General features: G+C 44.3%; 1 protein-coding gene across 14 annotated transcripts in view; it reads left to right on the top strand.

Moving 5' to 3' along the window:
• The first annotated feature begins 526 nt into the window (after positions 1-526).
• Ccdc198 (coiled-coil domain containing 198) overlaps positions 527-14994 on the top strand; it is a 48634-nt gene continuing 34166 nt past the window's right edge. For 5 of the 14 annotated variants that reach the window (XR_013042364.1, XM_076544896.1, XM_042284765.2 and 2 more), the window contains exons 1-5: positions 527-667; positions 766-992; positions 3992-4074; positions 11977-12063; positions 13365-13466. Coding sequence is in view for 13 of the 14 variants with exons in the window: in XM_076544896.1 (XP_076401011.1) it covers positions 770-992; positions 3992-4074; positions 11977-12063; positions 13365-13466 (495 nt within the window). In the remaining variant the exon portion in view is untranslated. Of the gene's footprint in view, positions 668-765; positions 993-1785; positions 1867-3991; positions 4075-11976; positions 12064-13364; positions 13467-14994 lie in introns of those variants that run through there. The other 9 variants (XM_042284767.2, XM_076544898.1, XM_016010056.3 and 6 more) reach the window with 7 other exon arrangements.

The following is a 14994-nucleotide window of genomic DNA, read 5'->3' as shown; positions in this document are numbered from 1 at the left end:
GGGCTACAGAGTGAGTTCCAGGAAAGGTGCCAAAGCTACACAGAGAAACCCTGTCTCGAAAGAAAAAAAAAAAAACATAATAAATAGGCTCTGTTTGAAAAGTTTTTATTTATTTAGACTACTTCTTTAAGAAATTTGTTCCTTCGTTCCTGGCAGGGAGGAGGAGGAGGAATTCTATTGTCTCTCCATTGTCCTACAATGTACTCACAATCCTTCCAATGTAGTCAAGCCATTGACAGAAAAATTAAGTGAAGCATTATCCACCCTCCTGTTTCTTTTCTTAATTGGAAGACATTCTCTAGTTAAAACTATAGGTTAACAATGCCCTGGTTCATTAGCATCTGTCCTCTGATTTCCAAGGACAGCTCTTCTCAGCCGTTATCTTCCCAAAGCGTCTGCTGTGAGGACGGTGGTTCTCAGACTCTAAGCCCTGCTCTGCATCTCTGTTCGCAGGCTGGGGTTGGGCAGTCATTTAATGATCAACAGAGCGTCTGCCTCTACCACTAGAATAACCAGGTCAATGTTTAACTGCATTCTTTAGTTCTGGAATGGCAAAGTAGAAGTTGAAGGGAAGTCTCCATGGAAACCGGCCTCCCAGGAAGTGGCCAGAGAAGTTAGTGTCGGGGGACAGAACTGGAAAGATGTCATGAAGGAAACACCTGTTTTGGTAAGCTGGGGTAAACTGAAACTACTGAACTAAATCACACTCCATAAAGGCCCCCCACGACCCCCCTCCATCATGATTTTTTTCTGAATATCTTCAAGGAAAATGGGCCTGGGCCGCTCCAAGCCTCACCCTCGGGTGATCAAAGTCACACCTTTACAAAGCCAAGAAGCAGAGATTCCCTCAGCTGGCCCTGTGTTCTATGCATTAAATCGGAACCTAGAAGAAAAGAGCTCATACCCATTCTCGAGACTGCAGGGTCAAAAGCAAGCTCTGGAAGGACTGCTACCACCTCTTCGAGAAACCTGGTATGGAAGACATCCTGCAGGTATACCACGAGCGAACATGAGACATGCATGCCTAGGACTCAGGAGAGCTGCGGCACATTTACCTGTCTCCGTGATCTCTGAAAGCTTAGATGATTGAGATGCAGGAGAATGTTTTTCAGTGAGGACTGACTGACTGTCTGCTGAGTGACTTCCAGTGTGTTCGAATGCTTGTGTCAATTCCAGATTTAAAAAAAAAAAAAAAAAAAAAAAAAAAACTTTTAAATAAGAAGGAAAGCAGTCTGGTCTCAGCTTAGTCTGGAGTGATTTCAATGTGGCCTCCATTAGGCCACTGAGATCACACAGATGTGACAGACGGTGGCAACTGTGCTCCACTTGGGTTCTGAATTGAAGTCATTATCTCCAGAGAGACTGAATGCATCAGGCTTTGTAGTTTTGAGAGCAGCACGTTAGGAGTAAACCTCTCCCGTGTGAATTTTGAAACCAGCCCAAACAAAATCAATTTACCACATGAGGGAGAGTAGATGAGTCACCTTCCTAACCCCATGTTCTTCAGGATTGTCACAGAATTAAGGGAATTTTTCCCATGGGGGTGGGGGGGATGGGGGAGAGCTGTGAGCTGAAATGGCTGCAGGTTGCAGGTTGTTCGTGGATATTTTTTATGACATGTAAAATGTTTTCTGATGACAATCGTGATAACTAAACAGATGTGCTAACTTGGGATGAAAAAATTCATACTGATGTGTGTCATCTGGCACACATTCCATATATTTGAATCAGCTTTTCTCTTCTTCACATTCCGCATCAGTAACAAAACTGGGTTGTCCTTCCCAGATGACTCTGTCTCAGATGACCCTGTATGTCTTTAGCTGCCAGATCTTCTTGGGGAGATTTTCATGGTTACTTTCTGTACAGGTAAAATATTGAGTAGTGTTGACTAATACGGCTTTTTTAATGTTCTTCACTATGAATGATAATTTCCTTCTTAATGACATTGATTCCCCTTTTTTGGTTGCTTTGGTTTTTTGTCTGCTGTCAGTGTCTCACTGCATAACCCTGGGTTGGCCTTGAACTTTCCATGTAGCCTAGACTGGCTTTGAACTCACAGAGTCCTGCCTGCCTTTGCCTCACAAGTGCTAGGATTAAAGGCATGCAGTTTTATCCTCTTCTGAGTTCTAAGGTTTTGGTAACTAGGTGGCAAATGCTGATTTGGGTACTTTGGAGTCCCAACTGAAAAAATGATACTTGAAAGACAAAAGTCACATTCGTTATAAATAACAAGGGATGAAAAACATTCTCTATAAATACTGACTGTACCAAAAGCATTCTGAGAGCTGGTTTTAGGGGCCCATGTTCTAGCCCCAGCCCCACTAAACATATCACACAACCTTAGACAAGTTACTTCTCAGTTTTGTTTGCCTATGTTCAGAAGTAGAAGTCAGTGTCTGGGACGGCCTTTGCCTTATGGGGCAGTCCAACTAAAAACAGGATGATATCACTCACGTCATATAAAGGTGAGGAGTACTGAAGTTTCTAGGAGGAAAAAATGCTTTAAACAATTTAGATTTTAAAACCCAATTGATGGTGGTAGAGTTTCTGTCCTGCTCAATGTATGCCATAATCTGAAAGAAAGAAAAACAAAAAGTCACAGAGTCCATTCTCTTCAAAGCTGGAGACGGCAAAGCTTCACAGAGGTCACTCAGATGTCTTAAGAAAACTTAAGCACAAGTGTCAGAATGTGTTTTGACTGTTCTAAGAGAAGGCCAAGGACACCGTGCAGTTTGCTCCCGGCAGCACTCTTGAGTGGCGCAGTGAATCAAGCCAAGCGCAGCGTGTGTGGGGAGGGGCTCACCATCTGATTCTCAGCAGAGCAACTCTGTAGCCCTGGCTTGTTGTATAGAGAAGGAAGAGTGCCATGTTGCATCCCACAGCAAACTGGGGACTGCCCCCTGTTAATTTCCTATTTACCTGAAAAGATAATGTATTTTCATTTCTTATTTTTTTATTTCCTTTATTTTGGGGGAGATTTCATGGTATTTAACTAGTGGGCTGAGACAGAGCTCAAAGGTAGAGCTGAGTCTAGTGTAGGTGAAACCCTGGGTATTTGATCTCCGGTACAGGAAGTGTGGGGGAGTCATAAGACTAATCAGCAGGTTTCTGTTTTCTTTTTTTTTTTTTTTTTTTTTTTTTTTTTTTTTTTTTTTTGGTTTTTCGAGACAGGGTTTCTCTGTGTAGCTTTGCGCCTTTCCTAGAGCTCACTTGGTAGCCCAGGCTGGCCTCGAACTCACAGAGATCCTCCTGGCTCTGCCTCCCGAGTGCTGGGATTAAAGGCGTGCGCCACCAACGCCCGGCTAGGTTTCTGTTTTCTAAGCTAAATTATGTGTTTGAGTAGTACCTGTGGTCACTACATAGCTAATTTTGCAACTGTTTTTTAAAAAAAAAAATCAACCTGAGGAGTGGGATGAGAAAAGAAGAAAGCAGACTAAAATGTTCACTTACATTCATGTAAGGACCCTGCTTTACATGTCTGTTGTAGGATCTCTGTACACTGTGTGAAAATGTATTGCTGTGACTGGTGTAATAAAAAAGCTGAATGGCCAAATAGCTAGGCAGGAGATGTAGGCGGGACTTCCGGGCAGAGAGAGAACTCTGGGAAGAAGGCAGAGTCGCCAGCCAGACATGGAGAAGAGACAGGAGGTACAAGAAGAAAGAGAGGTAATGCCACGTGGCAGAACATAGATTTTAAAATATGGGTTAAGTTATAAGAGCTAGTTGAGACAAGCCTAAGCTAAAGGCCAAGCTTTCATAGTTAATAGTAAGTTGATGGGTCATTATTTTCTGGCTGGCAATCCAAGGATAGTCCAACAAGGAAGCTTGCTACGTATGTCTCATCTTTGCATTTGACTAGTGTGTTAGGCATGAGTAAGTGAAGATACAAAATTATGTAGATGATGACTACTAAACAGTGATCAGCCTGGATACTGAATTTGACAATAAATTTATTCTAATGATTTATTATTGCCTCCCCCCATCCTTCAAGTATCCAGGCCCATGTATCTTGACATCCCACTGAAAAATGAAGAATCAAGCATTATCAAAAGGCATCCACCCCGAAGAATTCAAGTAAGATGAATTTTAAAGTCTTCTTAAGGAACTTTTTTGCGTTAATGCTAATATCTTTTTATCTATAATCATAAAAGAACCTTAAATACCTCGCTAATGGAAACACTGTTACAAAGAATGTTGACAGTTGCAAAGACCATAGTATTAGAATTTCCTTTAGCAACTGACGTCACTTTTGTGGCTCACTACCCAAAAAAATATGCTAACAAAGATTTAGCTAGATATTTAAAGGACCCAAATCTGGCATTCAGTTGAGAGAGTATTTGAAAATCACAACAACTACCACTTCTATTCAAGTCAAACACCATACTAGGCCACTTGATCTTTGTCATTCATCTAGTCCTTTAGCCCAACATAAGAAAATGTCATCTTTGTTTTCTACATATGGTTCAGAGTGAAGGAACCTGCCAAAAGACCCACTGGAACTCTTAGCCAGGTCTCTGATACGTCTAACCATCAGTGTAAGATACCTCTAACTCCCCCGACTCCATCCTTTAAACATCCTAGATGCTACAAGCAGTTGTTGAAGTCAGGGAGACTGGGGCCAGATATGGTGGTGCACACCTTTAATCCTAACACCCAGGAGGCAGATGCAAGCAGATCTCTGTGAGTTCAGGGCCAGCCAGGGCTACATCCTGAGACCCTGTCTAAAAGAGAAGAAACAGGGGGGATTAGGGACATCAGAGGAAGAATTTTTTATGCATAGCATAAATTCTAATAAGATATCTCATCCTAGAAAAGGAAAGAGATCAGAGTGAGTTCTTGGAAATGAACATCAGACAACAGAAAGCATGGGCTCTCTGTGAGCAGAGAGAAGTAACCAGCCAAACCCTGCCTGCTCCACAGTTCACCTAGATGCTCAGGCCAGTTCCGGGGCTAATGGAGCTCTTTGTTGAAGACTGTTTCTGTTTCAGCCTGGTCTTATTTACTTGTCTTCTTTGGAAGCTCAAGATTACTACTCAAAGTGGTTATCATTTTTAGTTCCAAAAGAGCACTTCTTGTAAAATATTCGAAAGTGCAAAAATATTTAGTTCAAGAAAAATAAAGGGTAAATGTAATAAATCTATGTCTAATATAAAACGGTGAGCACATCTCTAGCTTAGCTGAGCCACCCTAAAGCTGGCTTTATTCTTAAACTAAATGTGTTCCTTCAAAGGAGTATTATTATATGTCCCTGTGAAGCCCTGATACTCATTGGCTCAAACAGAAGAAATCACTACAACCAGAGAAATATGTCTGTGTTGCACCCTCTAGTCCACAGAATAATTTTAATACTTACCAACTCTAAATAAGTTAAAGTTAGGTTTTGATTCCCCTGAGTTCAAAAAGAGGACTTGGAGATTTCAGAGTCTGGCACCATTCTCCACACAGCAGCAAAGCACCATAAGAATAAAGAATCAAGACACATTATCTGATTGCAATGACCAGGCTTTAAGCAATCTTACATCTTCAGCCACTGACATGTGCCACATCAAAGTCTAGGAGTGAGTGAATGAAAGGAGGCTCATCCTGCTAGAGGGGAAGCACACTGAGTGTACAGATATCAGTGTGCTTCGTTCTAAGGATACAGGGACTTTTTGTTGACCCCAAGAGCCAGGATACACTAGATTTAGCAAAGCTCTGGAAAGCAGAACTCTAGGTAGCTCGCTTGAGCTCTGTACACCTGCCTTAATTTTCCCCAAAGATCAGCTTTCTCTGTTCCTCGGGCCACCCTAAACTTGAATCTTATATATCCAATCAAATGGACAGAGTGGCCTGACCATGGCTGGGATTCCAGATTCCTGTGGAGGAAAGATCTTATTGGCTCAGCTTTGCTAATGATTCTAGCTCTAATCCAATGAGTGGGGAGCAGAAGACATTCTTGCACTGTAGAAACGTGGGCCGAGGAGTCACCCTGTAGGTTCTGGAGTCAGCTCCCAGAGAAAAGGGAAATCACTAGGAACTTGGCAGACACTCCCAAAGATATCATCTATAATTATCTTCACAAATGAGGCTCGGCACATTTTCCACCACAAATGGGTTTTTGAGAGAATAATAAATGCTGGGTTCCCATGACAGGCTAATTAATAGCCTGATCTCTGCCAAAGAAAATTCTAAAAGTATTTTTAATTATTAAACCAAACCTAATTGCATCCTAAATAATTTGAGTTGCATATTTGGCGCTCTCCACTTCCTGAACATCTCTACTCCTCAAGCAGAGAGGACCTCTTCCTGGAGGTGAGAACTGAGCCTCTCTGCCTGGAGCTCTTAATCAATAGTGCACCCCCTGCTCATGCTGTGTAGAAGAGTTGATCAGCAGCACACACACACACCCCGCCTGCCCACCTTCTCCTCTGACCATGCAGCCTAATAGGAATGCCCTCCTACTACCCCCTCCCCCCCACACACACAATGTTGGCCCACCTAATCCAGCTGGATAATTCTGAGTTCCAGAGATGTGTTCAAATTTCAGCATCTCTCTGAGGTTCACTTGAACAACCTATTAACCATTGCAAACCCCATCCCAGCAGTCCTGATTCCCTCAGGCCTTCTCTATTCTCTTCCCCTGGACACTATTTTCCAAAGATATTAAGAATCCCTAATTCTAATATGTAAAATCCAAAATGCTCCAAAATCCAGTTTTATCTGAACACTGACATTACCACAGGAGAAAAATTCCACACCTGATCCCGTGTACTGGTTTGCTACCCAAACAGCAAAAACACTGTGTAAAATTACCTTCAGCTAGCACACCTAGCAAACACATGAAACAAGTGTTTAACTTGGGTCCCATTCCCAAGACATCTCATTACATACATGCAAATATTTGAAAATCCAAAATAAGACCCCAAATTTGAAACACTACTACTAGTTCCAAGAATTTCAAGTAAAGGATACTCAGCATATATAATGTATGCTGTAGGATTTTGATAAGTACTGGCAAAGTCCCCAAAGACACAGGTGGCACACTGAAATCATAGCAATTCGGGAAAGTTTTCTTTGTAACTATCCTGCAAGGAAGTTTGGTTAAGAAAAACAGCCAAAGATATTTCAGAAACTGTTAGAGGTGGCTAATGGGTAACCAGGCCAAGGCAAGAGGAGAGATTTCTGGAGCCTGAAAGGAAAAAGCCAGGTAGAGAAAGTTGCACTGAGAACAAGAGTGAACCTCCATGGAGGGACAGTCCCCCCATACCACCTTGTGAAGAGCTGGAAGCCCAAATACATGACCTCATCATCATCCCCTTCCTATTGGCTACATCCCATAGGAAGCCGGAGGCAAGGGAGCTGGGCATGGGTACAGGCAGAGGACAGGTGGCTAGTGGATGAGAAGATCTGGAGAGACCAACAGAAGATACCTGGCACCATAGCGTTCAATTTCACGCATTTACCTCATGCTAAGACTTTATCACTGCTGAGTGTTAGATTTAATGGATTTTTGTCCTCATTTATTAAAACAATCACATCCACCCACACACAGAGATGTGTCTGCCCACATAAAAATAAACAACCCCATGAGCTTTCTTTTCCCTAGTTGATAGAGTGTGAATTTTATAATGCTGAACCACGCTTGCATTTCTGGAAGAGACTGGACTTGGTCCTAAAGTATCTAAGTGTACACATTGCTGAGCTGGATTTCCAAAGGCTTTATTTATCTGCTTTAACGAGTTGAGATGGATCTACACTTTTCTAATACACTTTTACACCAGCTTTGCCACTAAGATTGAATCAGTCTTGTAAAAGGAAGAGATTTCTCGTTCTTCTTTTCCAAAACATTTATTATAGAGCAGGAATTCTCTATTCTCCTAACATTTTGTAAAACATGCCTCCACTACTATTTTTAGACTCTTGGACTTTTAAGGGAAGTGATCATTTTTCCTACTAGCTTAATTTCTTTATAGTTCTGCGTTTGACTTGGATATCTTATTCTTCCTGGCTGTTTCTTGGAAATTATCCAGTTAACACAAAGCATTAGAATTTATTGCTACGAAGTCTTCTCCATATTCAACACTTTGCTAAGTCGTATGAAATGAATCTTCCAACTTACAGTGTGAAGTGTGTGTGTGTGTGAGTGTGTGTGTTGGCTAAAGATTGGTGTTGGGTTTCTTCTTTAATGACCCTCCTTTGTATTTATTGACAAGGAGTCTCTCCCTGAACCTGGAGTTCACCAATACAGAGTTCAGACAGTTTGTCCTGAGAATCCCATTTCTAGCTCTCAAGGTCTCACACTTTTGTGATGAGCATTTTATCCACTGAGCCATCTCCCCAGCCCCAGACACCTTATTTCACGTTTTCAGTGCTGAGAATTGAACCCATGGCCTCATACATGCTAAAAGAACATGCTTTACTACTCAGCTCTACCCCAGGCCTCCTTTCATATGTAGCAAGGTGGATAACTCAGCCCTGATCTCAAGCTGTGAGCCTAGATCTTCCATGGAGCGTTTCCTGATCCCCTTTATCCAAGATAAATAACTCACAGACTTCACCTGCCCCAATGTCTTATGGATCAGCTCCCCACAAATGTTTGCATTTCTGTTCTGTTTTCTGATCTAGGGAAATATTTGCCTTGTACTGAAAGCCAAATCATGTCATGTTGGCTTCATTTTTTGTCTTTCATGGACAACTGTTGGGAACAAAGAATGTTACTGAAACGAAACTGCATTGCAAGGACTTGATCAGAAATTCTTTCTCGGCCTTAAGTTGTCTTGGTGATCACCTACATAAAGCTGTCAGAGAACACATTCTCCACTTATCAGAGTCTAAAGACACACTCTTAAGTCATTGTGCCAAACAAATGTTATGCTTTCTTTGGGTTGCTCTGACCCACCTTCCTTTTCTTACTAATAAACAAAAGTAGCCTTTCCTAGGTTAGTGTTCATCACCAAGTGCAGATATTTGTGGTGCGTGGATGGCTTATTTTCCATCCCCAAAGCCGTAGCACATACTCCAACTGATGATATTGATCATGTGTTGAACAGCCAAGTAATTCATAAATCTTAAGACAAATAAGATATTTCCTAATATTAAAAATGAGAACGTGCCACCCTACCACTTCTCTAAGCAGTTCCTTCCAGCGTGTTTCCTCTGCAAGGGAAAAAGCAAGGAATCTCCCTACCACTGTAGGGCAAGGGGTGTGCAAGAGAACCCAGGATTCTGAACATCACTCGGCTGGCATATTTAAACGAAGCTAGCTTTCCCAACCATTTTTTCTGTGCTCGGCTTCTCGGGGCCAAACTCTGTGTGGACAGAAAAGCCACTTGCAGTGTCGCTTGCTGCCATCTAGTGGCTCTGTACAGAGACCGGGCGGTCGTGTTCTGTTCTCAGAAAATTGTCTGGAGCGTTCTCACCAGTATCTACTCTTTAACCGTTATCAGAAACGTGAGTTTAAATGGAAGGCTGAGAATAAAGAAAAGGAGCCTGCCGTGACTCAGACATTCATACTGTCAAACCAAAAATCTGGTCCAAAGACTATTTTTTAAATGACTCAAGGATCTGGGCTTCTTCAGACTGGGTGTTCATACTGCACACAAAACCTTCTATAGTGTACTCTCCGTGCAGTCCTCTTGTTCATCTGTGGCAATGTGGGACCACTCCAGACCCCCCAACAGAACGATTTCAACCGAATCCTCAGTGTCTCTGGGGGAGCTCTGAAAACTATCTACTCCCAAGACATACCCCAGACCTGGGGACTCCGCAGCTCCAGCGAAATTCTGCAAGATTTTGTTTCACAATGTGAGGGCATTCTGAGGATCAAGCATCTGCAGGGCAATTAGGTGGAGAACCTGGCTCGAGACTGGGTATACATCAGAGATGAATCATAGTCATGCCACTGCCCAGTTGGGCATTAAGCTTTCTAAAATGAGGACCCTCGTGATTTATACACCGGGTTCACCTGAGAACAAGTGATGGTACATTTACTCCTGCACATAATATGGAACAATAGCTATGCAGCCGGACAGACTTGTGCATGCACAAATCCTGAAGACTGGCCCATGTGGAGGAGACCCAGACCCCACCCCCAGCTGTCATAGACTCTTCCTCCCGTGGGTGTCTGGGAGTCTCCCCTGTTCCTGGGCCTCTCCCTCCAGCATCCTGACACAATCAACTGCTCCCTCCTCAAGTAGCGTCTTTCACACCCTGAACAACTGAAAAGGCAGGGGACAACCAAGCTTCCCTTCCTGTGTTAGTCACTTCTCATTGCTTCTCTGCTGGATTGAGGTACAGGGCCAGGCCTCATGGGAATGGTCTCATAGTCACCACTGATTACTACCGAGGAGTCTGGAAATGCTGCTCTGCTGAGACTAGGATAGACAGCCAGTGTTGTTCATTTTTTCACTCTTTTAGGGAGCCTGCCACCCAGCTCCCAAATAAATCACACACGGAGGCTTATTCTTAATTATGAATGCCCGGCCTTAGCTTGCCTTGTTTCCTTAACTTTAAATTAGCCCTGTCTACCATTTGCCTCTGGGCTTTTCCCATTCTCTTACTTCTGTAACTCTTACTCTTACTCCGTGGCTGGCTGGATGTGTGGCTGGGTGGCTGACCCCTGATGTCCTCCCCTTCTCTGGCTCCTTCTAGATCTCCCTCTCCAGATTTCTCCCTCTATATATACTCCCTGCCTGCCAGCCCCGCCTATCCTTTCTCCTGCCTCGCCATTGGCCGTTCAGTTCTTTATTAGACCATCAGGTGTGTTAGACAGGCCCAGTAACACAGCATCACAGAGTTAAACAAATGCAACCTGAACAAAAGTAGCACACCTTAAAATAATACTCTCCAACAAGCCAGTTCTTGCCTCAAACACAGACAGACTGCCTGGATGTGAAGAACTCAGCTGTCACCCTGAGTGAACAAACTCTGCAGACCCCCCCACCCCCACACACACATGCACGTCAACGTGAGGAGACCAGCTTTGTCTCCCATGGTCAGCTTGTAGAGCCCAGTGTTCTCTGAGGTGAAGGAAGGCTAGGCTGTGGGCCAGGCAAGACTGAGTGGGTAAAGCGCATGCAGTGCAGACTTTGGATACCCAACACCCACACAAAAAATCTAAAACCCCAGGTCTGGAAGTACTCAGTTATGACAGTGCCCGTCCATAACCCCAGGAAGACTGGGGCGGGAGGAGTTGTGAAAAGAGATGTTCCCAGGGGCTCACTGCCTAGCCATCTAGTGGAAACCGTTAGTCACAAGTTCAGTGAGAGACCCTGCCTCACATAAAATACAAATAAAAATAGCCTTGAGAGCTGTCTAAGACACCAGACATCAACCCTTGCTCTCTACATGTGCACACACGAATGGGTGTACCCACACATACATGTACAACAGAGAGAGAAGGAAAGAGGCGAGTTAGACAAACCCATGGAAATAGTTCTGCTCAGTTTTAGTGACCCTTTCAAGTTCCGATAAAATGTCTCCCCCAAAGCCTACCCCCTGCTAGAAAAAGATGGTCCTATCATTTGTTAACACTTTGCACTTTCCTTTTGAGTGTGTCTTGTCACTCATGATTAGTGAGGGAGCGTCTCTAGAGACCTTCAAAATATGTCACTTCCTAAGCACTGGGACACTCAGCTTGGCGGTCAAGGGAAGATAGGTGTGTCTCCGGTGTCGAATCTCTACTGCTCTAAGACCCCAGCTATTGGGTGACTTTGAACATGGCCCATCAGTACAGGAGAAAAAGTGCTCAATTCTCTGACCAATATTTTGATTAATAACTCACTGGAAACGGTGTGATAGAACAGTAAAGAACCCCAGAGGTCAAAAAGCCTTTCTCACAGGAAACAACTGTGATACTGTGGGAGCCACCTTCTCTGCGCATGCCCAGGAGGAAGTTCAGCTTCCACAGAGTGCTCAGGTAGTTAAATGTCTCTGCTTTTGTGCTTCATCATGTCACGGCATGAGGGACGCTGAATACTCTAAATATTGGACTTCTAGAAGCTCGAGCCCATTGACCTGCCACAAGTCATTACCTCTGAGCGACTCCTGAGCCAGCAAGAAGCCAGAACAAGACACAAAGCAAAGGTGAGCTGTGGCAGTTCCTGGCTGGGGGAGCGGGGGAGCCTGGGGGAGTCACTCTTTTCATGTTTCCCCTTCACACAGGAGTTCAAAGGCGAAGCAGACAGTTCAGTCCTTGGCAGGTAGAATGTTTGAAGCTTCAGCGCTTGCCCATGCCTGCCTCCAACTGGCAAGTGCTCTTCACTCTTGGAAGAGGCCAGGCTCTGTTTGCTTTGTGGCGCAAACAGAGCTATGTAGATGAAAGGGGGATTTTACATGGAAACCAATGATTCTAAAGGTTTTTTAAATCTGCGGTGGAGGCAAGCCAGCATGGCTCTTCCCTTCACCTCTCCCGAGTTTCGCACTCCCTCTGCTCTGACTCCAGGGAAGATCTTATTAGAAGTTGTTCCTGACTTCTGGGCCACAACCTCCATCAAAATGTAATCCCAGGAAAGGTCTTCTGTTAGCTTTGTCCTGCTGAGTAAAAATGAAAGCTGTTAGTCGGGGTCACTTTCATACCCCGTCCTGACTCATCCTGGAGCCAGCCAGACACTGCTGTGTGGCCGGGTAAGGGACACCTGAGCGCTGTAGGTCCTTGAGTTCATGTTTAAGGCGCTGACAGTGGGGACATCCTCCCCCGGCCTTCCTGCACTATCCCACACATTGTCCACAGAGCCGCACAAAGGGCTGTCATCAACTCTCTCCTTTACCTCTGGACAACAGCAAGTGACAAACGAAACTATCTTCACCTCTGCTCGTCCTCAATAGCCACCTTGACTGTGCCACTGAATTTTGGGACAAACTAAGGGGAGACCACCAGACACAGAAGCAGTCGCTTCAAATCCCCCCTCACCGGCCATGCTCCCTTGGGCATGTATTCAAATGTGAAAATATACTGTAGAGAAATAGGTTCTACTGAACCACCTCCTCTTACTGCACAGCCAGTCGGTCAATGATAGAAGACACAGGAAGAGAAAGGAAGGTCTCATCAGACCAGGACACCTTTCTAGACAGATAGTAAAAGCATCTGTTGGCAGGGGAAATGGACTGTTGTCAACGTGAGATTATCAAAATGAAATTGTTAAAAACCCTCGAATCCAAAACCCTGCAAAGACCCTTAAAACACTATCAGCTACACGGCAGAGTGCCACTTCATTCTCTGACAGCTACACAAACGACTTGTCAGGGACACAGCTGCAGTGTACTTTCACCAAGACAGGAGACCGGCTACAGATTACCAGGGATTAAGATCTCCTGCTCCAAGAAGGGTTGAAGGCAGTAAATTACCATTTCCCCATCCATACTAATAAATATATCATCTTTCATAGCAGGAACTTGAGAAGAAAATGCAGCTTCCAATGTACACTTCTGGGAAGAGACAGTATTTACATAAGATGAAAATGCTGGAGATAAACCATAAGAGACAGGAGGTAAAGAGAAGGGGGTCATGTTTACCAAATTTGGAGGGTACCGTCACTGTCCTGCCGAGTCCAGTCTGTTCTCAGCAACAGAGCAGAAGCTGCCACTGCCTGAGCTGGGAAAAACAGGAAGATGACCTTTTGTCCCAAGCCTTGATGAGTCTTTTTTTTTTCACTTCTCTACAATATTAGATCTGTGCTTCAAGCATCTCTCTCTCCCTCCCTCCCTCTCTCTCTCTCTCTCTCTCTCCCTCTCCTCTCTCGATTATTTCTTTATTTTGTGAGGGAGAGAGCACATACACATGCCACAGTACACGTCTAGAGGTCACAGGCTAATTTTTAGTAGTAGGTTGTTTTTTTTTTTTTTCCATCATATGGGTTCCGGTTATCAAACTCAAATTTGCCAGGCTTTGCAGCAAGCTCCCTTAGCCACTGGGTCATCTCACTGGTCCCTCAAGTGTCCCTTTTTCTTTGTCTCTTTGGTTTGTTTTTTAAGAAAGAGTCTCGCTATATAGCCCTGGCTGGCCTGGAACTCACTGTGTGGGCCAAGATGACCTTCTGCCTCCTGAATGTTAGGATTAAAGATGTGCAAAAGCCTAGCTTGTGTCTCTTGTAATAACCTTTGACCTTCCAGCTGTAGCCAGAAAATAAGGTAAATAATATTTCTTTCTTGGTTTAGTAGGAGAGGGGATCGAGGTCAGTCTTTATTCTGATACACAGGCCTCTCCCTATTAACTCATGCCATAGAATTTGCTAGTGAGAAACACCTTGTACTAGGCACACTTGTATCCATGCTTGGGGGAGGGGGGGCTGTAGAGGAGGACTACCACAAGGTCTAGGCCAGCCTGGGTGACACAGAAAGTTTCAGGACAGCCGAGCTATGGAATGTAACCCTGTTTCCAAAAGAAGAAACAGGCAAGGCTTTTGTCTTCGTCCATTTCTGCTGCTATAAGAGAATACCAGAGATGTGGTAATTAATAAAGATGATGTCTGAGCTAGGGTTTCCATCGCTGTGAAGAGACACATGACCATGCAATTCTTATAAAGGGAAAGCATTTCACTGGAGTGGCTACTTACAGTTCAGAGGTTCAGTCCATTATCATCATGGTGGGACATTGGCAGCATGTGAGCAGACATGGTGCTGGAGAAGGAGCTGAATGTCCTACATCTTGACTTGATGGCAACAGGAAGTGGTCTCAGACACGGGGTGGTATCTTGAGCATGTATGAGACCTCAAACCCCAACTCCACAGCGACACACTTCCTCCAACAAGGCCACACCCACTCCAGCAAGGCCACACCCACTCCAACTAGGCCACACCCACTCCAACTAGGCCACGCCTCCTAATAGAGCCACTCCCTCTGGCGGCCGTTTTCTTTCAACCCCCCCAGATGATAAATATATTGCTCATTGTTCTGGGGGCGGGGGAGTCTAAGACTGAGATACCGGTAGTTGATAAGAGGTGGCGCAACACAGCAGAGGACATGGTAGGCGACAATGTTCATGAGAGTGAGGAGTCGGGAGCCAGAGCAAACCAAGG

The sequence above is a fragment of the Peromyscus maniculatus genome, chromosome 9, assembly GCF_049852395.1.
Source record: "Peromyscus maniculatus bairdii isolate BWxNUB_F1_BW_parent chromosome 9, HU_Pman_BW_mat_3.1, whole genome shotgun sequence".
NCBI classification, from domain to species: domain Eukaryota; kingdom Metazoa; phylum Chordata; class Mammalia; order Rodentia; family Cricetidae; genus Peromyscus; species Peromyscus maniculatus.
This window is presented reverse-complemented; position numbering and strand designations above follow the sequence as displayed.